Source organism: Hippopotamus amphibius, chromosome 6 (genome assembly GCF_030028045.1).
Source record: "Hippopotamus amphibius kiboko isolate mHipAmp2 chromosome 6, mHipAmp2.hap2, whole genome shotgun sequence".
NCBI lineage: Eukaryota > Metazoa > Chordata > Mammalia > Artiodactyla > Hippopotamidae > Hippopotamus > Hippopotamus amphibius.
The window spans coordinates 118,679,009-118,702,416 of record NC_080191.1 but is presented as its reverse complement, the minus strand read 5'-3'; the positions used below and the strand labels follow the sequence as shown (position 1 = coordinate 118,702,416).

The window sequence follows — 23,408 nt, the reverse complement described above, 5'->3', positions numbered from 1 at the left end:
CTGATATGTGTGATACGTCAGCTTTTTAAAAAGTATAACTTGTCGTGATTTATTTTCTTATATGTTCTTGTATGTGTTTAAAGTTCATTTTTTCCTAGTTTTACATCTTAAATTTAACATTCTTTTCTTTAAGAGGGCCCCAGAACTGTAGACGCTTCAGGTGGCACAGCACCTGGCTGCGTGTTAAAGACTCAGAAAAGCCAGCACAAACTGGGCGAGGAGGTGGGGGCCTGTCACCGACTTGCCCCAGCCTGGAGTCTGCTCCTGGGCCAGCGGCTGGTGTGCAGGCACCTGTGAAAGCTCAGCTAGCCCTGAGACCCACATCTGCAGAGACCAGCCCTGGAGAAGGCTGCCCACCTGGAGGCCCCGCCACAGAGAGAAGGGAGAACCACTGGGAACATCTGCTCTGTGCCAGGCAGGGCGGCCCTGGCCCTGGGCTCACTGTGAGCGCGGGGCTCCAGGCTGGCCGGGTGCTCCACGCAGAGCACTACTCACCCAGCCTCGCAGTGGCCCTGACGCCAGGCCTGTTAGTCATGCTTCACAACCTCCCTTCGAAGTGGGTCCTTTCCTTTTACAGATGAGGAAACGGGAGCTCAGAGAGGTTAAGTCACTGGCCCGAGGGCATCACAGCAGTGAGCAGAGTTGGGCACGGACATAGGAATCAGAGGAAGCAGGAGACACTCATGATGGTGAAGGGAGTGGGTGTAGTGAGTGCACTGGGCCTGGCCAAGCCCAGGAAGGTCACGTAAGGAGTCCTCTGTGACTCCCCCCAGTGGAGAGGAGAGGAGAGGGATGGCAGAGGTAAGAGGGGCGGGGGGAGCCAGGACACGAAGGGCTTTGAATGCCAGGACCAGGCGTCAGCTATTTTCCCTGCAGGGCTGGGGCACCTGGAACCCCCGCCAGGTTCTCATGACAGGGTGAAAATCACCCCTCAGGATCAGCCACTCCTAGTGAGGTAGGAGACAGATGAGCCCCTGGGCTGGACAGCTGGTGTCTGCCAAGTGGAGTAAAACTGAAGCTTTGTTTTCCCCCAGACACTCCAAGGACAAAGTTAGTGGCAAGAGCTGAGCTCTGCTGAAGTAAAGACGTAAGATGACCACTTCCTGCGCAGGAAGGCTCCTTGGGGGTCAGAAAGGGAGGGGCACCACCCCATAATAAGTGTGGACATACCCCCATGGGCCTCTGTGGTGGGCTCCATCTTAGCAAAAAGCTGCACACGCGTGTGGGGGAGGGTCCTAGGACCAGTCAGATGTGGAAAAAGAAATGAGATGTTGGCCAAATGTAGACAAAGATCCGGAAGGACTGCCCTGTATAAAATGAGTTACCCACCTCTTTACTGCGAGGACGCCCACACCCTTCCTCTCCAGGTATGTGTTTCTGCCTTGATTCTGTATTAAATAAACGAACTGTTTCTCTGTGTGCTCTCCCACATGTTATGCTGTGTCTCTGATAATAAACTTTGTACCTGTTTTTACAGTTTTTGCCTCCTTGAAACACTCTTGCTTTCAAACAGGGGCAAGCGCCAGGGCCATTTTGCTTCTAGCCTCTAGTCCCCGGTGTTCTAGTGGCTAGGATTCCTGCTTTTCATCCAGGCTACCCAGGTCTGATTCTCGGGCAGGGAACTAAGATCTTGCTTCAGGACTGCTCGCTGCTGTCTCTCTGAGATCACTAGGTCTGCTCCTGCTACCAGCAAGGGACCACCTTCCAGCAGCACACTGTCCCCCGGGCATCATCACCCAACAAGCAGCCTGGCAGAGCAGGGTCTGATATAAACACAGCAGTCTGCAAGCTTTCTGACTCTTTGCCTGCTGAGTTCTTCAAATACTAACTCAGACATCACCCCTCCCGGAAGTCTTCCCTGACTACCACAGCCCCCATGCCCCTCCACTCCTGAATCCATGCATTCCTCCAAGTCATGTGTACACTGCCACGTCAGCATCTGGCACCCACCAGTTTATACATCTGCCTCCACAACAGGACAGAGACCTTCCTGAAGGCAGGGGCACAGCCACACCATCTCTGTCCACAGTGCTTTGTACACAGCTGTGCTCAGTAAGTCATACGTGAGTGAAACAGGGCAAGAACAAATGAACCAACAGATGCTGGGACAAGCCAGTCCCGGCAGAGTCTGAGTGGCATCAGCCAGAACCTCCAGGGCTCAGGTAAGCCTGATCTGCCCCCACTCGGGGGCTAGTGGAGCACACCCTCTGGGGCTGGCAGACAGCCCTCAGCAGGCTGGCCTGCCCACTGACACCTGCTTGTTCCAGAGCAGACCAGATGCGAACGCCTTTGATTTACAGGGTGATGGACCTCACAGCGGCTCTGCCTGGGCTATGCATTCTCTGATGATCAAAATAAGACTTTTACATCAGTGGGGCACTTGGGGACAGGAAGAGTGAGGCAAGAGGATGGAATAGGAAATTCAGCCTAGAATAGGGACATGGAAGACAGGAAGAGTGAGGCAAGAGGATGGAATAGGAAATTCAGCCTAGAATAGGGACATGACATTAGGTGTGTTCCATACACACACTTTTATCCTGGGTCACCGAGTACCTTCACAGAACTAGCCTGGGCTCATAACACAGACTGCTGGCATCAATCAGTTAGTAGAGAATTAGTCACTGTTTTGAGGCACCGACTATCCCACTCCAGGAAGGTGATTCTCCCCAGCTGATGCTCAGGTTAGCAAGCGTGATGGGTACATCTTTGTGTTGGGTGGGCTTCCACTGCATGGCATGTTTTCAAAATTTTGCTTAAGAAGAGTGTAATCAACTTCCCTGGTGGCGCAGTGGTTAAGAATCTGCCTGTCAATGCAGGGGACACGTGTTCAATTCCTGGTCTGGGAAGATTCCACATGCTGTGGAGCAACTAAGCCCGTGTGCCACAACCACTGAGCCTGCTCTCTAGAGCCCACAAGCCACAACTACTGAGCCAATGCGTCACAACTACTGAAGCCCGCGAGCCTAGAACCTGTGCTCTGCAACAAGAGAAGCCACCACAATGAGAAGCTCGAGCACCGCAACCAAGAGTAGCCTCCTAGTGGCAACCAGAGGAAGCCCACACGCAGCAACAAAGACCCAATGCAGCCAAAAATAAATTTTAAAAAAGAGTGGAATTATTTCCCATCTCTCCTTTTCCTTCTCTCTGAGCCAGGCTTCCCTAGAACCTGCAGAGATAGTGGTACTGGGACTAGGGGCTGAGTGGTTTATCCTCGGGCCAAGAGGCTGAGAAGTGCAGGTGGGGGCTTGGTCCCCTATGAGTGACCCCAGGAGGCGGGGCGGGAAGAGCCTACGCTGCAGGTCCAGCTGCTCTGCCCAAGACAGCACCGACCTTCTGTCCGAAGTAGAGCTTGGTGAAGGTGAAGGTCCTCAGGTACACACTCTTCTCCCGGATCTTGGGCTCCAGTTTCTCCCGGAACTTATTCTCCATGATCATGCTTAGGTAGGGCCAGATCTGGGAGATGATCTGAGAGGACAGGAAGAGGCCCTTTGTGGTCAGGTCTGTGCCCTGTCCCAGACCCATGGCTGCCCAGGGGTGGCTCTTATGCTGCAGCACCCATCTGCCTGCCTGCCTCCCCATCCCATCTACCCACCTATCCGTCCATGTGTCCATCAAACATTGGATAACTACAGCCGTGGTTCTCACTCTTAGAGTGAGATCCCAAGATTTGCGGCTGTTTTGCAGCCCACCATGAAACAGTTACTTAGTAAAGTTAATATGATGAAGCCCTTTAGTTCTGTGCTAAAACATAAGCTACCTGAACAACACTGTCATGTAAACAAGTAAGCAGCTGCCAGAGGTTTAAGAGGAAGAAAAAAAAAAAAAGCCACACACACAAAAAATTTAAATCCTGCCTGCGGATTTAATTTTTTCCCTAGCAATCAGAAAAGGCTGCCTGTAGCTGATTTCTGCAGCAGGATGACTCACCCTGGGAACCAAATGTGGGACCTGGGGAGAGGAAGGGTGGCGGAGAGACGGACCCTGGTGGCAGGAGAAGGTGAGCAGAGAGGGGTATGGCGCAGGGCGGGGCAGCAGCCCGCAGGTTCTGCTTGAGGCAAAAGCCTCTTCCTTCTCTAGGACTAGGGCCTTAGTTTAAAAATGCAGCTCCCCCTTTCCAAACCCTAATCGGAGGAGCCTAAAGGAGGCGCGGTTTCAGGGCTTAATGCCCTGGTCCCTCTCAGAGGCCTCGATGAACCAGGCATTGTGGTGCTTTAATTACCTCATTAGTCCTCACAACAACCCCACGAGGCAGGGACCATAATTACTCCCATTGCACAAAGGAGGGAACCAGCTCTGAGACGTCAGGCAACCTGCACAGCCAGTGCTGCCAGATCTGGGCTGGGGACCAGGTGAAGCCCAGCAGCTGCCGTCAAGTCCCTACTCACTGCCTTCCTCTCCCCAGGGTGTGCTGACCTCGGCCTTGTGGGCCACTGCAGGCCTGCATTTTCCTCTCTACCTTCTAACTCTTCTGCTGTGGCCATGCATGAATTTCACACAAAAACATTTTTTTTTAAGAAAAGAAAGTCACTGTCTGGTGATGAGAAGAACCCTGAGGGTGGGAAGAGCAAGTGACAGGCGGAAGGCCCCCACCCCAGGAGCTAAGGACCAGCTCTGTGGCTCCTGTGGTCCCACCAGGACGGCCTTGTTCGCGCAATGCCTGCACCTGTCCAGGCTGCGGGTGACTCAGCCGGGGCCACAGGGGAGGATGAGGCCTGGAGGGAGGCCAGAGCCCCCAGGCCCGTCCTGGCCTTACCTTGTTGGCCCACTCGACGCGCTCCACGTCCGGGAAGTAGATCTAGGGAACAGAAGCCCCGAGGGGAAGTTAGACTCGAGACCTGCCCGCCCTGTGGGACCAGGCAGTCCCTGCTCCCAAGCACAGAGCTGCGCTGGGACCCACCCTGGCAACCAGGAGCCAGGCCCGCCCTCAAGGAGGGCGCACCAGGCAGCCGGGCAGGGGGCAACCAGCCCAACGGTGCCCATGTGCGGCCTGACACTGACCCGACCTTGGCCGCCAACTCCCGGCACGGAAGGCGCACAGAGGGGAGGTTCTGCGAAGACCCTCCCCCCCCCCCAGCCCACCTTCCCGGTGGAAGCTCAGGACCCCAATCTGGGCCTCCCCCAGAGTGACACCCGAGTTGGCGTTTTGCAAATTCCGGGCCCCTATTCCCTTTAATGACACAAGCAATCACAGCCTCCGTAGAAGAATTAGAAAATATAGCTAAACAAAAGGAAAGATATCTTATCAGAGAATGCCGCCCGGTGATCATGGTCATTACCAGCCTGATGTGTTTCCTTCCAGTCTCTTCCAGAAACAAGTATGTGTAGTTTTCACAGAAACTGAGGTCACAGTGCTTTTTTATAGCCTGCTTTTTTTTTCCTTAACAATGTAGTGTGATGGTGCTGACTCCGAAGGAAACTGTGCCAACATGAAAGGCCAGAAAGGGCACCGTCCTGTTTTCAGCGGCAACTGGGGAGTGGGGGAGCCCCTCCTCAGCTCCCAGGGGCCCCACCCAAGCCTCCCCCTGCCCAGCAGGTCAACGGCCCCAGCCACCGGGCCTGCTGCGTGAGTCCTGCCACATCCTTCGGGGTGGGGGGTGGGGAGGTCCCCGAGAAGTGACAATCCTGTTGCCTAACCTTCGAGTGACGTGACTCTGAGGGTGCTGAACCCTCTCCCCACAAGAGTCTCAGTCCCGGACTACGTCTACCGCGTTTAATATCCACCCCCCCTGCCCTCCCTTCAAGGTTTTCTGGGATGGGCAGAATAAGAGTGTACGGGCGCCTGGCACAGAACACGGATCAGTGCCGTGGACGTGACGGCCATCACTGTCGCCCTGCCCCACGTCCCCTGAGCACAAGGCCGTCTCCAGATCAGATTCACAATGGGCCTGGGACCGCCCAAGGTGGAGAAAGGGCCTGTCCTTCCCATCTGGGGGCTTAGAAGGCGCGCTGGGCAGGGATTGAGTAAACGTGTCCGTGCAGTTCACACACCCGGGGCAGCCCCGCCAAGGGCCAGGCCCTGTGCGAACCCCAGGGATGCCCCGAGGGCCCAGATGCAGATCTGGGCCTAGGCTACTCGCCCAGGAGGAGAGCCATTCCCAAAGGTGGGGGAGAGAGAATTCATTCTCTCAGGAGCAGTTTTTAACAGTCCCAAGAGTTCAGAGGAGCCCAGTGCTTCTGAGACTCTTGGGACATCACGCCATTCTCCCAGCCTCAGTCTCCCCAGCTCTGGGCACCTTGGAGAAGCATCTAATAGTCCCAGATGCTGCCAGAAAAATACTGCCTGGTTCCCAGAGGGGGAGCCAGCCCAGCCCAGGAACAGAAGGCAATAATGGGGAAGGAATCTTGGCGGGAGTTGGGGGGCAGGAGTGAGGGTCAGCCCGGCCAGTTCACCACACAGGCCCTGCAGCTGCCCTGGGTCAGGTCCCAAGCTGGGTACCAGGCAAGTGCGGGTGAGACCCTTCCGCTGCTCCCGATCATACTCCCGGCCCAGCACGAAAGTAAAACCTCCTGCGTGTGGGTCTGAAACAGGACTCTTTCCTCCCCTTGGATTGCTCCATTCACCACCCTCTTAGACGTCCCTTCTTCCAGACAGCCTTTCCAGGCCTCTCAGGCTGGCGACAGGTGTCCCCATTAGCTGATGCTGCTTCTCCATCACAGCTTTCAGCACAGCCTGTCAGAGCCACTTGGTCTCACACCTGCCTCCTCACCACACCGCAAGCTCTGGTGGGCTGACTCAGCCACGTTCCCTATTAGCACCTGTCCCTGGTGTATGAATGTCCTGATAACTATTTGTGGGATGAATGAATGAATGAATGCAAGGTTCTTGTCCTCAAGGAGCTCCCAGGCTGGTGAAGGAAGCACGCAATTAACAGGCTCTTCCAGTACAGGAGCAGCACCTGTACTGGGGGGAAGGGGACCCCCACAAAGCGGAGACTGTGGTTACAGCAGGGCTGTCATGGGTGCCTCTGCTCCTCGTCTGCCCAGTGCTGCTGGCTGGACCTCTCACACCCTTCCTTTTGTCCTAACACTGCACTTGCCAGCCCGCCCCCACACCCCCTGTGTACATACCCCTTCCAGTGCCCTGCGCCCCCATCCAGGTGATTCTCACCCCTGGAAGCTGAGAAGCTCTGACCTGCTGAACCCTGAAAGGTGACCCAGCCTGGTGGGTCCAATCTTGCCCACACTTGGGATCTAGTCAGACAAAGATTCCTGTGTTGCCTCACACCTACTGAATCAGGGTGGACCGGGGTGGGGCCTCCCAATTTATTTTTAACAAGTTCTTGGCATGAGTCTGGAGTTCACTCAAGGTTGGTGTGAGGTACCAACAACCAGCCCAACCCTGCATTAGAGTGACCGACACTCACCCTGACAGTGAGGACAGCGACAGGATGCCCAGGGCCCACACTGAGGACCTGGTCATGGTCTCTCCTGGCCACCCACGCCTATTTTTGAGGCTGCTAAGAGATTCCCCCAGAGAGCGAGTCTGAAGCCCTGACAAGAGCGGCAATTCACACAAAGAAGAGACCATCAGGACACCCTATTCTGCCTTAGGCACCTGAAGGACCTCCCGGGGCCCGAATCGCAGCCTGCCATCCCTCCCCAGGGAGCCGATACGAGAGCCGGCCACCTTCTGTGTGACTGCCTGAGCAGGTTCTGGACCAGGGAAGGAAAGGAGACAGGCTGACGTTATGGAGCAACTGCTCACACCCAGTGCTTCCTCAGTTCCACGCACACAAAGGAGTCTGTTCGCCCATTAGAATTTGGATCTTTCCCTGCTCCAGATTCTCAAAGTCAGTCTATGTTTTTAATCTATTGGCTTTGTGTTTTAGCTTTCACATTTAAGCTCTTCAATCCGTCTGGAATTTTGTTACAGTCGATGAGATAGGTGTATAATTTCTCTACACACTCTCGCGAAGGTAATTTTCTGATATCACATACAAAAACAGAAAAAAAAAGGCCCATGTTTCCTCCTAAATAGTGAAGCCACCTCCCTCATACATCAGCTTCCCTTGTGTACTTTGGTGTGTTTTGAGACTTGGCAATGAACTTCATGGTCTGTCTGCCTGTTTCTGCATCAGTACCACACTGTTTTAATCTCTGTGACTTTACAGTATAACCTGGGATAGGGTGATTCTCCTCTTTTTGCTTTTTCTTTTTTTTTCAAACTAATTTAGATAATAGTAGGTTTATGCTTTCATATGAATTTCAGAATCATCTTGCCAACCTTCCCCAAAAAATCCTCCTGGGATTTTGACTGTTAAATTTCTGAATTTATAGCTTAATTTGTGGGAGAACTGACCTCTTTACAATATTACATTTTGCATTCATGAACAGAGCAGTTCCCTTTATTTATGCACATTTGATTGTGTCCACATTTAGGATCATAACCTTTTTTCTACCAAAGTCCTGTATATTTTTCATTAGATTACTCTGTGGGTTTTGCAGTTACTAAAAATGGTATTTCATTTTCCAGGCACCTTTTGTTGAAATTTGTTACTAGTTCTAATTGTTTCTTAATTCTTATAGGTAATTTTTATACATTTATAATCTCCAAATAATGATTTTTGTCTTTCTGCTCCCCATCCTTGTCCTTACTAGTTTCTCTTGCCTGACTTCACTGGCCGGTCCTTTGGTGCTACACAAGCACAGTGGGGACAGCAAGCAGCCCTATCTGGTTCCCGACCCCAAAAGGAAGTTTCTCCATTAAGCACGATTTTTGCTATAGATTTTAGAGGACAGCCTCTATCAGACTGAGGAAGTTCTTTTCAATTTCTAAATTTCCAGGAGCTCTCATTATCAATCTCACATCTATTGAGATAATCATCTTATTTTTATCCTTTCAGTCATTACTGTGGTCAACTTAACTGATGCTTCTTTCTAAAACAGAACCATCTCTAGTTCCTGGGATAAACCCTACCTGAGGGGACTTCCCTGGTGGCGCAGTGGTTAAGAATTCACCTGCCAATGCAGGGGACATGGGTGTGATCCCTGCTCCAGGAAGATCCCACATGCCTTGGAGCAACTAAGCCCGTGTGCCACAAATATTGAGCCTGCGTGCTGCAACTACTGAAGCCCATGTGCCTAGAGCCTGTGCTCCGCAACAAGAGATGCCACAACAATGAGGAGCCCATGCACCACAATGAAGAGTAGCCCCCGCTCGCCACAACTAGAGAAAGCCCATGGGCAGCAACAAAGACCCAACGCAGCCGATAAATAAATAATAAATAAATTAAAAGAAAAAAAAACCCTACCTGAAATATTTAGCTAGCCTGATATTTCACTTACATTTTATACACTGATGACTCAAAGTGATACCTACAGTTTTTGTTCTTGTACAATTCCTATCTGGTTTTAGTATAAAGATTTTATGATAAATTGTAAAATGAGTGGAACAGCTTTCCTTATCCTATTTTCTGAAACAACTTGTAAATATAGGAATTATCTGATTGATGGAATTTAGTACATCTTTCCTATAAAACCATCTTAGCCTGAGACTTTTAGGGTGGTAAATTACCATTTCTTTCTTTAGAGGTTAATGGTGTATTCAAGGTCTACTGATTTCTTAGTGTGGTAATCTTGGCATTTATATTTTCCTATAAATGTATCTAGTTCATCCAGGTTTTCAAATGTCTTGATATATAGCTATTTATAATATTTTATTATAATCTGTTATATCTGTAGTTATTGCTGCTTTTTTCATTCTACATTGTTTATTTTCATCTTTTTCTATTTTTTTCATTATCAAGCTTGGCAAAGTTTTGCCTATTATATTAATTTTTTCAGAACTAACTTCAGTTGTTAATAATTTTCTTTCCCCTTTTTTATTTTAAAATTTTTATTCATTTCACCTGTATATTCATTTCCATCTTTCTTATGTCTTTGATGTAAATCTGTTGTTCTTTTATGTTCTTAGAGCCAAACTCTATGAGTTTGAGTTGAATCATTTATTTTCAATTTTTCTTATTTCATGATAAATTCAGTTATAAATTCCCTTACAATTTTTGACATAGTTTTTTCATCATTATTCACCTCCCAGTTTTTGTAATTTCCATTACAACCTCCTCTTAAACAATGATTTTTTAAAATAGTAATATTTAAAAATATCTAGATATGAGATATCTATAGTTATTTATCACTGTTTTCTAATTTCATTTCTTTATGGTCTGAACAGTCTGTAGGATGGCAATTCATTGGAATAGACTGATAATACCTTTGTGGCCTGATTCATGATTAATTTCTATGACTGTTCCATGTATGATCAACTTATTAATCATTTCCTTTAAACAGTCTTTATCCTTGCTTACTCTTTTGTCTACTTGATTTTCCATTTTCAGAGAGGAATATATGAAAAATTTCAAGCTCAGCTGCTGATTTATCTACTTCTCCATGCAGTTCTGTCAGTAGTTGGTTTATATTTCAAAGTTATATTATGCAGTACATATATGGCCATGATTGTTACACCTTCCTAATCACGGCTCCTTTTATGAGCATATAACATCTTTGTCTTTACCGCAGATCTGAGTTACATTTTATTTTACCTAATATGAAAACTGCTACTACAGCTTTTCTTTTGTTTCAAAGTTGCCCAATTATATCTTTTTCCATCCTATTTTCAGCTTTTTTGAGCTCATGTTATCTCACATCATTTAATACCTTAATTCTGTATTTGCCCCATTTTACAGATAAAGAAACTAAGGCTGAGGGGTTACTTACAATCACTAGCTGTGGAGTACTAGAGCTGTGAAACAGATTCAGGTCTGTTTGTGCTTTTCCACTCCACCACACTCACTCCTCTTAAGAAAACATCACATACCACTGTTTTCCTTTCTTACGGAAAGTCTAATTTGGCAGAGGGCTGCCCACAAGGGACCTGAGCCCTCACCAGTAGGCCACGCTTTCTAGCTCACAAAGGGCATTCCATAGACACTTCCACTTGATCCTCCTCATGCTATATAACGTGAACAGCAAAGATGCAATGATCCCCATTTGACACACGAGGAGAGGCTCAGAGACTAGCACTTACCGGGTGACTTACATCTCGATACCTGAGCCCAGCCTTCAGATCTTTTTCTTATCCATTTTCCCCTCCCCCTCCACCCGAAATGTCAGCATTTGAAGTCCATTTCTTAGTGCTTTTCTAACCTATTCATTGTGCGTTCGAAATTCCACCTCTGTTAACTTCAGTTTTCACATCCACAAGATGGGTACAGTACTACCAACTTCACAGAGTTCCTGAGAAAACTAAATAAAACAATGCATGCAGGTGCTCAGTAGCCTTCCTGTCTCTGAGTAAATACTCTAGAAATGGTGACTCTTGGTGGCAGTTGTACAGACCTCAGAGGAACAAACACTGACACCTCTGACCTCAGCTACGTGCCAAGAACAGATCATGTGGGCTGCGTGTCCAGTTTACCCGACCCAAAGCCCAGCAAATTCCCTGGATCTCCTAGTGCCTGCAGCTCTGCACTCTGGGAGACCACTGAGAAGGGAGGACAGAAAATGAGATGAGGATAACGCAGCAAAAGCGATTGAGGCGGAAGGGGAAGGACCACAATGGATCCTTGCTTCCCTGCCCTCTGCTGCTTGGCTGAGAGAGCTGCGCCCCCAGAAAAAGAGCCACAGATAGGCTGGGCCCAATGCCCGTGAGGCCTCATGGGAAACTCTGCCCAATGGGGGGCTCTCCATAGTGAGGCGGGGCAAAGGGGCCCAATTAGAGCCTCCGTCTGTGTCTTTCCCTCCCCAGGCAAACAAAGGGCAGGCATAAAAAGAAGCCACCCGGCTCACTCTCAGACTGAGTCTTAAAGTCCTTGTTGTTCTGATTCACACGAGGCTGAGAGTATCCAGGGGTCTCTGGGACCAGCTCGGAGGAGACACACCCATACCACCAGGCGATGCAAAGCGCTAGACTCTGAGTTTAAACGGTTCTCAAACTTTTCTGTATAAAAACAGCACCTGGAATGCTGGTGCAAATGTGGATTCTCCGTCAGGTCCCTATAAGATTTTGACTCAGGAGGACAGGGGTAGGGTCTGGAAACTTGCATCTTTCACAAGCTCACCAGCTTGTTCTGATCCTGGTGGTGGAGGCTATGGAAGTATCAGCACACAAGGCCCCCCAGCCCTGGAACAAGGGGGCTTTTCCGCCCCCTGGGGTTTCTGACCAGGGCTACAGAGTCACGGCCTGTGTCTCCAGCTGTCACTCCTAGAAGAACACCGCTTTGTCATCAAATTCCTACCAGCTGCCTATGGACCTCAATTCTTGTACGAAGGGAATATCTTTCGTGCCACAAAAAACAAAGGGAGGCCAGAGCTAACGGGTGAAAAACACAATTATCACGATTCTGCCTGGCTCGAGGCACTGCCCTTGCCCCTAAAAGGTGTCTGGTCCGACTCCCTTCCTGCAACCTCAGCTTCCTCCTGATTGAGGTGTGAAGCTGCTCAGTCCTGTGCTGCCCACAGGATCTACAACCAAGAGAGATGATGGACAAAAATCTACTTGTAAATGGAGATAGAGCTCTTGAAGTCTCGTCTCCATAAAAACATGACCACTCTTCTGACTGACGTATTGCAGGTATGACATTTCCCCAAAGCAGGCCTGGAAAATTTGAAAGTTGCTGGGCCCGTGGTCGAGTCACCAGGATCTCAGACGCTCGCTATTCCCCCTGCAGGAGCCCTCGGGGAAGTTTCAGCAGATGGGGCCTCAGCCTGCATCTGAGGTCTCCCTCAGCTAAGGCAGTCTCGCAGCTGTTAGTGCACTTGGGCCAAAGCCACCCAGGCAAAGTGGGCTAATAATTGAACGACGGTTTTTTTAGAGATTGTCAAGAGAGTGGGGTAATGAGAGCTCAGAGAGGAAAGACTGAAAACCAAACCAAGTCTAAGAATTCCAGACTAGCAGAGGCCACCAAAGTGGTCCACATCGATGCCTCAGCTTCAGGTGATCACGTGATTTACTTCTTAAACTCTTTAGGAAAATGATTCCACCACAGTTGAGGAAATGGAGCCAGAGTGATGGCTGCATCTCATTGCGGGATGGGGCCCACAGAGGGGCTGGGGTTGGGGTGAGAGGCCTGGACAGCAGCTTCTGGCCACCAGACCCTCTCAGGAGGCAGGGACACTGGAGGGCTTCACGTACAGAGCATGCCTGTCACCAGGTGAACCCTGCTCGCTCCCTCTCACAGGGACAGTGGCTCCTCCTGTGGGAGCAGCCATGTACCGACACAGAGATACAGGGGCAGGTGGACACACACATGCAGACATACACACCAAGATATACACAGATGCACAGACATATGTACACACATAGAGACACACACACCCAGAACTACACAGACCATCTACAGAATCACATGTACCTACAAAGACCCAGGTACACACCCTCTTTGCTAGGGTTAAAAAAAGCCTCAGGGTTCTGCTCCAAAGGGCATTCTCATACACGCACTCCTGCTAACTCAACTGATGTTGCCAGCGCCCTCCTGACCCGCAAAGAAGAGAGAAGACCCTCTCCTGAGTGTCCTACAGGGATGCAGATGCTACACGAGGGGGCCGAGCTGGGCTCCTGTCCTCCTGAGACAGGCCCTGCTCAGGGGGTGCCTCTGCAGCGGTTCCTCCTCTACCAGAAAACGGCCCCTCATTTCATTCACTTTTCTCCTGATGAAGCCCTGTCATCCCTGTTTTCCTCTGTTCTTGGGAGGTAAATATTTAACCATGAAAACTGCTTTTAAATCTGCCCAACTCTGCTGCTTAAAATCACCCTGCTGAAAGTGCTTTCAGGAAAATAATTGCTTGACCAGCTTGGAATTCTGTTTAGCATTGTTCTAGAAGCCACAGATTCCTTAACAGTGCACCCAGCCTGCGAACTGGCCTGAGTCAGTTGGACCCAGCAAGATGTCGGAGCACATAAAACTCCAAAGACAGTCATCGGTGAGGACAATGCGGGTGCCAGGAGCCTGTCACCCTTGCTGAGGAATAAGGGCTCAGAGCAGAGAGGGACTGCCCTGAGCTACCTGTAGAGTCTTTCAAGGAGACCTGAGTGTCATCCTGAGTTGCCAGAGAGTTCAATGATCCAGTTAGGTCTAGGAATGCCTGGAGGGTAAAAAGCTGATCTTCTTGCTTATCAAAGGCCAACCATCCTCCAGGCCAACCATCCTCCTCTGTGCTGATGAAGCCACAGTAGGATGGGAAGGAGGATCTTTAAAGGTCTTAAGTTTTGACAGATCAGTTTAATGTGTAATCTATGTAAGGAACTGGAGAAACAGGCACTGAGATTACGCTGCAGACGTTCACTGCGGCATCCATGCCACAGATTTTTATTGAAAGCCTGTATGAACTGGGCACTGGGTGAGGAGCTGAGTGTACAGAGAGGAACAAGAAGCACACCTTAAAGAACATTCGATCTGGAGGAAACGTTGGACATAAAAATAGGTAGGTGCGAGTCAACACGGGAAGTGGAGTGGGTGTGAGCAAAGGGTCCCAGCACAGGTGCCTGAGCTTGGACTTGAAGGAGGGGTCAGGGGAGCCAGACTGGCAAACCAGAGGGAGAAACTGCAGACAGAGGAAATACCACCCACCTCGGCCCACTGCAGAAACGGGGCAAACGTGGACGTAACCAAGATAGTGGGTGTTAGAGAAATGGTTAGGCAACTTATGGTCTATTCATATTAAGGATATCATATTCCTTAAGAATGTTTTTGAAGAATGTTTGTAAGATAATGTTAAGGACATTAAAAGAAAACATTTTTCAAGGGTTTCAAATAAACTTTTCATAGACCTTTTATACAAAGGAAGTGTACCCAAACACAGGGTGTATCTCTGGGTGGCGGGACTGTAAATACTTACTCTAATATTTACTCGTAGGCCATTTCCAAATATTCTACCATGGGAACATTTGCACTTTTATAACCGGAAAAACGAGATTTTTAAGCAGTCATAACCAGTTACTTTAAAAAGTAAACACTGTATGGGCAAAAGAATGGAGTGGGTGAATCTGGGGTCTCGAAACACCCCACGTCCTGGAGGAGTTCCTTGGCTTTTCACTGTGAGCACTTCAAGGACTAGAGGCCCCGGGCACGCTGGGATGAGGCTTCTCAGGCGGGAGCAGCCACCCTGTGCCCTGCAGAGGGAGGGTGCACAGGAGCTGAGCCCCGACTCCCGGTGCGGCCCGGGGGCTCAAGTCTCATTCCCTTGACTTGAAGTGACAGGGTGTGTCATGAGAAGGGCGCTTTGCCCCTTGAATAGTTCCCACTGGGGCAGAAAGCATCTTAACTGTCTCTTCACCATTTGCAGTGGAGGGAGGAGGAGAGGGGAAGGGAAACCACTTTTCTCCAGCACCTGGGAACACTTTTGGGCTATGAGCCCTAGGTTTCCTGAGATTTAAAACTCCCTGGGAGATCAGCTCGATGACGGGTGATGCCTTAGAGGGCCGGGACGGGGAGGGTGGGGGGAGTCGCGGGAGGGAGGGGATATGGGGATATGCGTATAAATACAGCTGATTCACTCTGGGGTACCTCATAAGCTGGTACAAGAGTGTAAAGCAATTATATTCCAATAAAGGGCTTAAAAAAAAAAAAAAGTAAAACTCCCCGGGACTCTGCCGGGAGCAGTAACCGAATGGAGGGGCGGGAGGAGCAGGCAGGGGGAGGGAAGGCAAGGTCCCAGCCCCCTGCTCCTCTGTGTTGCAGGGTTGGGGCCTTCGTGGGTCATGGCGGGAGAGCAGTTCACACCTCCCAGTGGCTCCCCCAAAGTCACTGGAGACATTCCCACAGAGGGGACATCTCTGTCTGCTGTCAAGGATCTGGGCCAGGAGGCCAAGGGAAGCTAGGATCAGCAGTCCATGCCTTTCTGCCCCTTGGAGAGGGGGCCACAACAGAGGAGGACAGGAGCTGTCCCACCCTTGACCTTGATCCTAGCCCACCAGGTGACCTCCCAATGACTTGGGTTCTCGGCTTGGAGAAAAGGTTGCTGGGGACACCTCTAACTCAGGAAGATTCAGCCCCCTGCAACTTAAGCACCAGGTCGTCTCCTGTGAGTCTGGGTTTCATTAATTACTGTCCAGCATCTGCTCACCCAGAATGAGGTGATAAACTCAAGTGACCAAAGGTGAGGGAAACTCTGGACTCAGAGTGCCCCACCCCCACCACAGCCAGCAACACCAAAGTGCCTCTTCCTCCATCCAAGGAGGCTGCCTGGGTCACTTCCAGCCTGGGTTAGATAGTCTCTCCCCTGTGCTTTCCCAGGCCTTACATTCCACCTTGTAGGACTGATCACACTGTATCAGAAAAGGCTGTCCTCATGGGTCTGAATCCCCATTTAGCTCAGGGATTCCTTGAGGGCAGGGCCCATGTGTCACTCACGTTGCAGGCCAGGCTGCAGTCCTGTGCCTGACACACTGAAAGTTCTCGATAGATGTTTGTCGACTGAGTAAAGGAACGAACACGCGGATGCCTAAGATCCCTTTGCCAGGCCCACATTCTGTCCCTCTTATTACCCAATCCCGGCCCAGGACATGAGAAGTCCATGAAGCATCACTAAGATGTGGGGCAGAGACCCAAGGGGCATGACTAAAACCTGCCTTGCCTCTTCCTCTCTGAGGACAGGCCTGACTCCAAGCCATATGAAAGACCTCACAGGGCTCCGGGGGCCTCGTGGAAAAGAAGTCCCCCAGCGCCAAGCGGCGCCCAACCAGTCCTGATGTTTAAAATCAGGTTTCACAGCACTGGTTCCAAGAATTGAGGTTTGGGATCAATTTAAGAGTGTCCAGCCTAGCTCAGAGCTGTCATTGCATTTACTCCCCTAATTAGCAAAAGTATCAGTACAGGACAGACCAGGAGCGCCTGGGCCCTAGAAGACTGCGCTCCACCCACAGAAGGAATGTCAGACTCTCAGCCCCAGGAAAGCACAGCCTGAATGGCTGGCATGGAGGCTTGGAAGGAACCACCCCAGGGGACCAGTGTCCCAGGGATGCTGCTGTGGACCTTGGACTGCTCACTGCTTTGGGCGAATGGTTCACCTCTCCTCAGTGGGCACCCCTAGGACGCACCCAGTTAGGTGGTAGGGAGGCAAGAAAGGGTGGGGAACAGGGTCCTGTGGGCATGTGGCACAAGAGAAAAGCTAAATTGGGGCTGATTGATGATGGTGCACTCCTGCAGCTAAAAAGGCTCCAGAGCATCTCCTAGAACCTCATCATTTTCAGGGGGGATCAGAGACCCAGAGAAGACAGGGAACCTTCCCAAGGTCCCTCAGTGAAGGAGCCTCAGACTTCAAGTCCATACCTGCTACTACATCACATCAGCCTACTCCCCACCCCTGCAGACACACAAGGGTTAACTGTCTCTCATGAAACTGCCAACTGATTGCGATCAGCTACCAGGCAATGCAAGGCCAGACACCAGAAGGGAGACCACAGGCAGACAAAACGCAAGGTTTCTGACAGCTCTTTCCTGTCTACCAGGCCCTCATCCCACAAACACATCCGTCTGGCCTGGAGGCAGGTGAGGATCGCACCAAACTTCCCTCCTTACACCAGGGGCACAAGAAATATTCCATAAACCAACCATCCAATTGAGCACTGGTCAAGGGCTCGACGAGCATCCCGTAAACCGGGGGGTAGGGAAGGGCCGACCGTGCACGGACCCAGGAGGCAGCCTGCAGAGCTTCAGCCAGGGGCCCGGGGCCTCAGAGGACGTGGAGGCGTCAAGCAGCAAAGGTCACCCCAGGAAGGGTCTTGAGGAGCCCAGAGCATGAAGGGCTGACTCTGAAGTCCAGACAGGAAGTTTGTGGAGCACCAGAGCTGGAATCCCATGAACGGAACCCTAGGAAGGGCTGGAGGCCAGGCTGGAGTCTCCGATGGGCGCTGCCCCCTGCAGCCGTCCAGCTCCAGAGCCACGTTTGCTGCTGGGCCACTTGGTAACGGGTCTCATGTTAGAGAAAGCGAGAGTTAGGAGGCCTGGGAAATTGAGGCAGATACAGTGACAGCCCCCCAAGTGTGTACTTGTGCCAAGCTCCAAAGAGACTGCTTTTCAGACTCAACTCATCACAACCACATGTAGAAACTGAGCCCTCGGGGCCAACCGCTAGGTGAGTGGTGGAGCTGGGGTGTCACCAGCCCTGTCGGATCAAGGGCTCCTGTTCTGTCACTGTGCTGTCCACATGCCCCGTCCCTGGCAAGGTGGGCTGACCGAAGAGGCTCTTTATTCCTCGAAAAATATATCTAAAAACTGAGTGCAAGGAACATTCGCATGTAAACAGCAGCCACTCCCCTGTTCAGAGGACAAACTGCCTTCTCTGCATGTGGTCGGGCCACATTCACAAGACAAGGGGCTCCCCAGCATCTTCACTCGTGACCCCTTCTGAAGCAGAAGAATCCTTTCCGCGAGCTGTGTGTTCTGTGGCAGGGAACAAGAGGAGAAGCACGTCTGTCTGAAGTTGAACCAATAACAACCCCCTTTAACAGGTTTTTACAGGTGAGGACAATGAAAGCCAGTGCGGGAAAGCAACTCCTGTGATCACCTGGAGGCAGCACCTCGGAGCGAAGTGTTGAGAAGCCGTCTAGCAGCGCAGGAGAGAACGGCTCCATTGAGAACTGACCACTGTGGCCTGGCAGGGGAGAGTGATGGCCTCTCGGCTCTGGCTTAGCCTGGCCTTGACCTCCGGCCCCTCACAGGGACTTGGTGCACATTACAGCAAGGTGCACACACAGCCCAACAAGCAGCAGGGGGGCTGGGATCCATCCTCACTGCATCCATCACAGTGGGTGCTGGGTGATGACCTGCATGGGCATCTTCAATCCCCTGACTACTGGTCTACCATCTGTTAATTAGCAAAACTATTTTTCAATACCAAAGAAGGTCATAAGCCATCAATCCCTTTTCATCTTTGAGAACTGCAAGAAAACCAGTTCTCAGAACAGGAAGAAGGCGTGCTGAACGGTCCATGTGTAAGATAAAGACACCCGTGCTCCGCAACTGTGGGCAACCGACGCTCTGTTCCCACCACATGGGAGCCATGTCTCTCTGTCTTCATCAACAGTGCGTGTGACCTCAGGAGGCAGGGAGAAGCCGGGAGAAGGATATCAAACCACGTAGGTTCCAGATTTTCCACATCATCCCCGGGCTTGGAAACCTTCACGACACAGGTCCAAAAGCCCACATTCACATCTATGTGCACGCTCTTCACAGGTGTTGACGCAGACGACCAACCTCCCCAGACCTGCTTCGCATTCTGGAGTCCCAGTCCCAGTAATGCGCACCCAGCTCCCCAAATCAGAAAGCAGGAGACCCTGATCCCTCCCTCAGCCCCATCTAGAGGCCGCCAAGCACCTGGAATCCCACTTGGCACAGCTCTCATCCTCATCTCTTGGTCCCAACCACCATCTTCTTGGCTCAAATCAGTTTCTCAACTGGTCTCTTTCCTCCAACTTCACTCCTCCCTCCATGCTGCATGTTACAGTGCCTTCACTTTCCCCAGACTCCTTTCAGCCTTCAGAATCAGCCCCAGCCTCCATCAAACCTGCCTTAGTTTGGCCCCTGTCCCTCAGCCTGCACTGCACACGTCCGCCAGGCCAGACCATACAGCAGCCCCTCAGATACCAACCACACTGCACCCCCGAGCTGTGCTCGCAAGCCTCCTTCTGCTTGGACTGCCCTTTGCGGTACCGCTGCCTCAATCCAAAAGTTTTTGCCCAGGCTCTGGCCCTGCAAACTAGCCAACCAAGCCAGCCCAGAAGGGTCTGGAGAATGCAGGCTGAGGCCAGGCCCTTCCCAGGACCCTGCCAAGGAGGCGGGAGGCTGTGGTCTGGGGACAATCTGACGTGGAAACCAGGTCGGGTGTCCTTCACTCCAGGCCCCTGACCCTGGCCTGGATCCTGCTGAAACTCCTGTCTCCAGCTTCCCTGAGACCTCACAGAAGTGACCTGTTCTGTATCTGCCTCCCACACCAAACTGCCCTTTTGGTAGGCGAGACACCAGTGCCTTCCTCTGTGTGTCCCTGCACCCAGCTGGGTCAGGCCTGGGGTGTGGTTTATGGGGTGAGAACCAGGAGATACTATTTTATCTTCTGTCTCATCCATCAGGCTGAGTTCCCTATTGGCTACATCCACGTAGTCCCTGGGTCCCCTCCCCCAAGAGGAGCCAGAACGGTTTCTATGGCATTTGGAGGGAGTCAGGGGATTGGGGGTGTCAAGGCCCCTGTGGGATCTGATTCTTACCCCAATTTCAGAAACGTTGCCTTTGCATATAGCTAAGTGCCTGGAGGCCTCCCTACCACAGAGAAGGGCAAAGAGAAAGCGCTGTCACTTGGTGAGGTATCACGGGCCCACCCTCGCCAACTGAGGCTGCCATGGAGGTCATGACAGAGGTCTGACAGGCAGCCTGGGCTCCCTCAGCAGTGAACAAGGAGTGTGGACAGGTCCAGGCCTACTCTCTGGGTGCACACTTTTCAAGATCACAAACCATCAATCCCCTTCCATGCAAGAAAACCAAGGTCTGGGCGAGACAGGCCCCAAACACTGTCTCCATGGCTGCTACCCAATATATATGTAAACCTATTTACAAAGCATTACTGTCCATTCATATACTAGTAAGTATTATGGGCTAAATTGTGTCTCCCCAAATTTATATGTTGAAGTCTTAACCCCTAGTACCTTAGAATGTGACTGTATTTGGAAATAGGGTCTTTACAGAGGTGATTAAGTTAAAACAAGACCATTAGGGTAGGCCCTAATCTACCCTGACTGATGACCTTATAAGAAGAGGAAATTTGGACACAGATATGTACAGAGGGAAAACCATGTGAAGACACAGGGGAAGATAGCCACCTAAAAGCCAAGGAGAGGCCTCAGAATAAACCAACCCTGCTGACACCTTGATCTTGATAAGTTTCTGTTGTTTAAGCCACCCAATGTGTAGGACTGTATGGCAACCCTAGAAAACTAATGCAATAAGGCTTAATTATAAAATATAAATAGGCCTTCCTAATATCTTCTCAACCCATTTCAGATGCTGTCACGGGCAGGTGTGAGGAACTTATAGCCTGGCTAGATTTTAGAGTACAGGCCTCAAGCCCGAGGAAATGAGGGGTCTGGTGGCCTCTGGACGTCTCTCCCTGTGTGCCTGAATGTATCTGGAAGAAATCAGAGACAACCAACGCCAGTTCATCACCCAGAGAAGGGGGTTTGCTCCAGACCAAGGCTTAGACTGAATGCCCTTCTTGCAGGTGTTTCCCCACACTCACCTGAACATAAGACTCACTAAGGTTCCTTAGTCCCACCTGGGGTTTGTGAGGTGGGGCCTAGAACTTGTTTTTGTTAAGTGAGCCAGGTGATTCTCAGGGCCAGAAGCGTTTGAGAAGCCATAATCCAGGCCATTCCACACCAGGAAATGGTTTTGTAGCTGTAGAGTGTGTGAATGTGTGGGTGGGTGTGGGTGTGTCTGGGTGCCTCTGAGCATCTCTACCAGGCGAGGGAGGGAGAGAAGCCTGTGACCCAGCGCATCGACGGCCGGGCCTCTCTCCTCTCCCTCGCAGCCCCATCCCCGCTCTCCCATCTCTAGCCGGGCCCCCTCCCTCTGTCCGGGCCTCTGCCAAAGGCAACTCGTCTGCAGTTTCTGTCACTGCTGTATTTGTCAGTGTTGCGCCCTGCGTTTTTTTCTCTCAGTCAACAAGCGGGTGGAAGAAGTGTCTTCTGCTTCCTTCACGAGTAACTTTGCAGAGTCCCAGACGCCCTTGTTTTTCTTCTGGGTGTGGCCCGCCCGTGATTTTTCTCCCAGGTTCTGGGCCCTCAAGTGTAAACCCAGGTTCCCGCTCCCAGCACAGCCAGACCAGAGGCGGCAATGAGGCCGAGGGGCGCCGCGGCCAGGGACAGGGCCACCGCCCCCAGGGTCTGTGCGGCGCGCTCCGCGGGGGACTTGGTGTGTGGGTCCCCAGGCTCCCTCCCCCCCTCACGTCTGCGCGCCCCAGCTATCCGGCCGACCGCAGGTTCCTTCCGAACCTCAAAGGGCATCCCCCCTCTCCATCTCCGATCCCCGCCCGGCTCGACCCGGCTCACCCAGGCGGGCAGGTGCTGGCCCCGCAGCTCGCGGCTGATGAACTGGCGTTCGTTGTCTAGGAATTCGAAGGCGGCCGCCAGGCGCCCGAGCTTCCCGCGGCGGTTCCTGCGCCACCACATCCACAGCAGGGCGCCGAGCAGCAGCCAGGTGACGCTGAGCCCCAGGTAGCCAGCTAGGTAGACAGGCGCCAGGTAGAACAGCACACGAGCCGTGAGGGTGTAGAGCTCGGGCAGCAGCTGGCTGGGCAGGCGCTGCTCAAGGCCCGGCGCGCGCTCGGTCCCCTGGGCACCACGGGCGCCGGGGGCACAAGCCTCCTCCGCTGGCATCTCGCCTTCTCCGTCTGCCCTTTCCGAGAGCTTCACCTGAGCTCAGGCTCGCGAGCCGCGACGCCCGGGCACACCTGTCCTCCACGGGGGAGGACCGGACCGCCGCGCCGTGCCTGCCTTGGCGGAGGCGCCCGCGCAGTTTCCGCGCCGCGAACTCCGGGCTCTAAGCGGCGCACGCAGCGCAGTGCCCGCCGCGCTGCCTCCACGCCGGGCCCGCAGCTCCGTAAGTCTCCGCCCCCGGGGGCGGGCCCGGGCGGGAGGGGGCGGGCCCGGGCGGGAGGGGGCGGGCCCGGGCGGGAGGGGGCGGGGTCAGGCTGCTGGGTGCGGGGACGCCTGCCGAGGTCTAGAAAAAAGCCAGGTGTTGAGGGCGCCCTCAAACGTGAACGTCCAGCGCAGGCGTCCGAAGAGGTTGTAATTGCAGCACCCAGGTTCTACCCCAGGCAGTTTATGACTCACCGAGGCATGTGGACAAATGGCTTGTCATGGATAAACATCATCTAAAACCTGTTTCCTGCACCCAGTCTGTAATGTGCAGGCGAGTGTAGTAGGCTCTTAGGTGGACATTCGAGGACCGCCCAGCCCCAGGTTGGGTCCGGCCCTGTGTCTGAGCCCCCGAGGTGAACTTTAGAGTCCTGTATTGCTGCCCCCTCCTCTTGCACCTAAAAAGCTTAGACGTACCCCCACCCTACCCCCACCGCCCCATCCGGTCGAGCTCAGAATCCCTCCTCTGCCCCACAACAACCTCTGCCCCGCACTCCCACCCTCTGTGCCGGGTTTCAGTTTGGAACTTCATTTTCTACATCAATCAGATCGGGAGTTTCCGGGGCCAGGCCAGTCCTGTTCATCTTGAGGCGCCCAGCACGGCAAGCGATGGTGAATGACAAGAGAAATGATGCGCAGGCCCTGGGGTGCTTGGCGGCCACCTGTGACGCCTGTGGTTTCTACCTAATCCTTTCTGAATGATCAGAGCAGGTGGAGGTCTTGTGGATGACATACATTTTAGGCGGCTCACCTGACTGGGCATGTGGGTTACTAGAATGTGATTTCG

General features: G+C 52.1%; 1 protein-coding gene across 6 annotated transcripts in view; it reads right to left on the bottom strand.

Annotated features, from left to right (window-relative positions):
* The window catches only part of ESYT3 (extended synaptotagmin 3), a 92,808-nt gene extending 70,237 nt beyond the window's left edge, over positions 1-22,571 (bottom strand). For 5 of the 6 annotated variants that reach the window (XR_009054354.1, XM_057739558.1, XM_057739556.1 and 2 more), the window contains exons 1-3: positions 22,034-22,571; positions 4,754-4,795; positions 3,331-3,465 (exon numbers count right to left, since the gene is read on the bottom strand). Coding sequence is in view for 5 of the 6 variants with exons in the window: in XM_057739558.1 (XP_057595541.1) it covers positions 3,331-3,465; positions 4,754-4,795; positions 22,034-22,360 (504 nt within the window). In the remaining variant the exon portion in view is untranslated. The remainder of the gene's footprint in view (positions 1-3,330; positions 3,466-4,753; positions 4,796-22,033) is intronic. The other variant, XM_057739559.1, reaches the window with a different exon arrangement.
* Between the last annotated feature and the right edge of the window lie 837 nt (positions 22,572-23,408).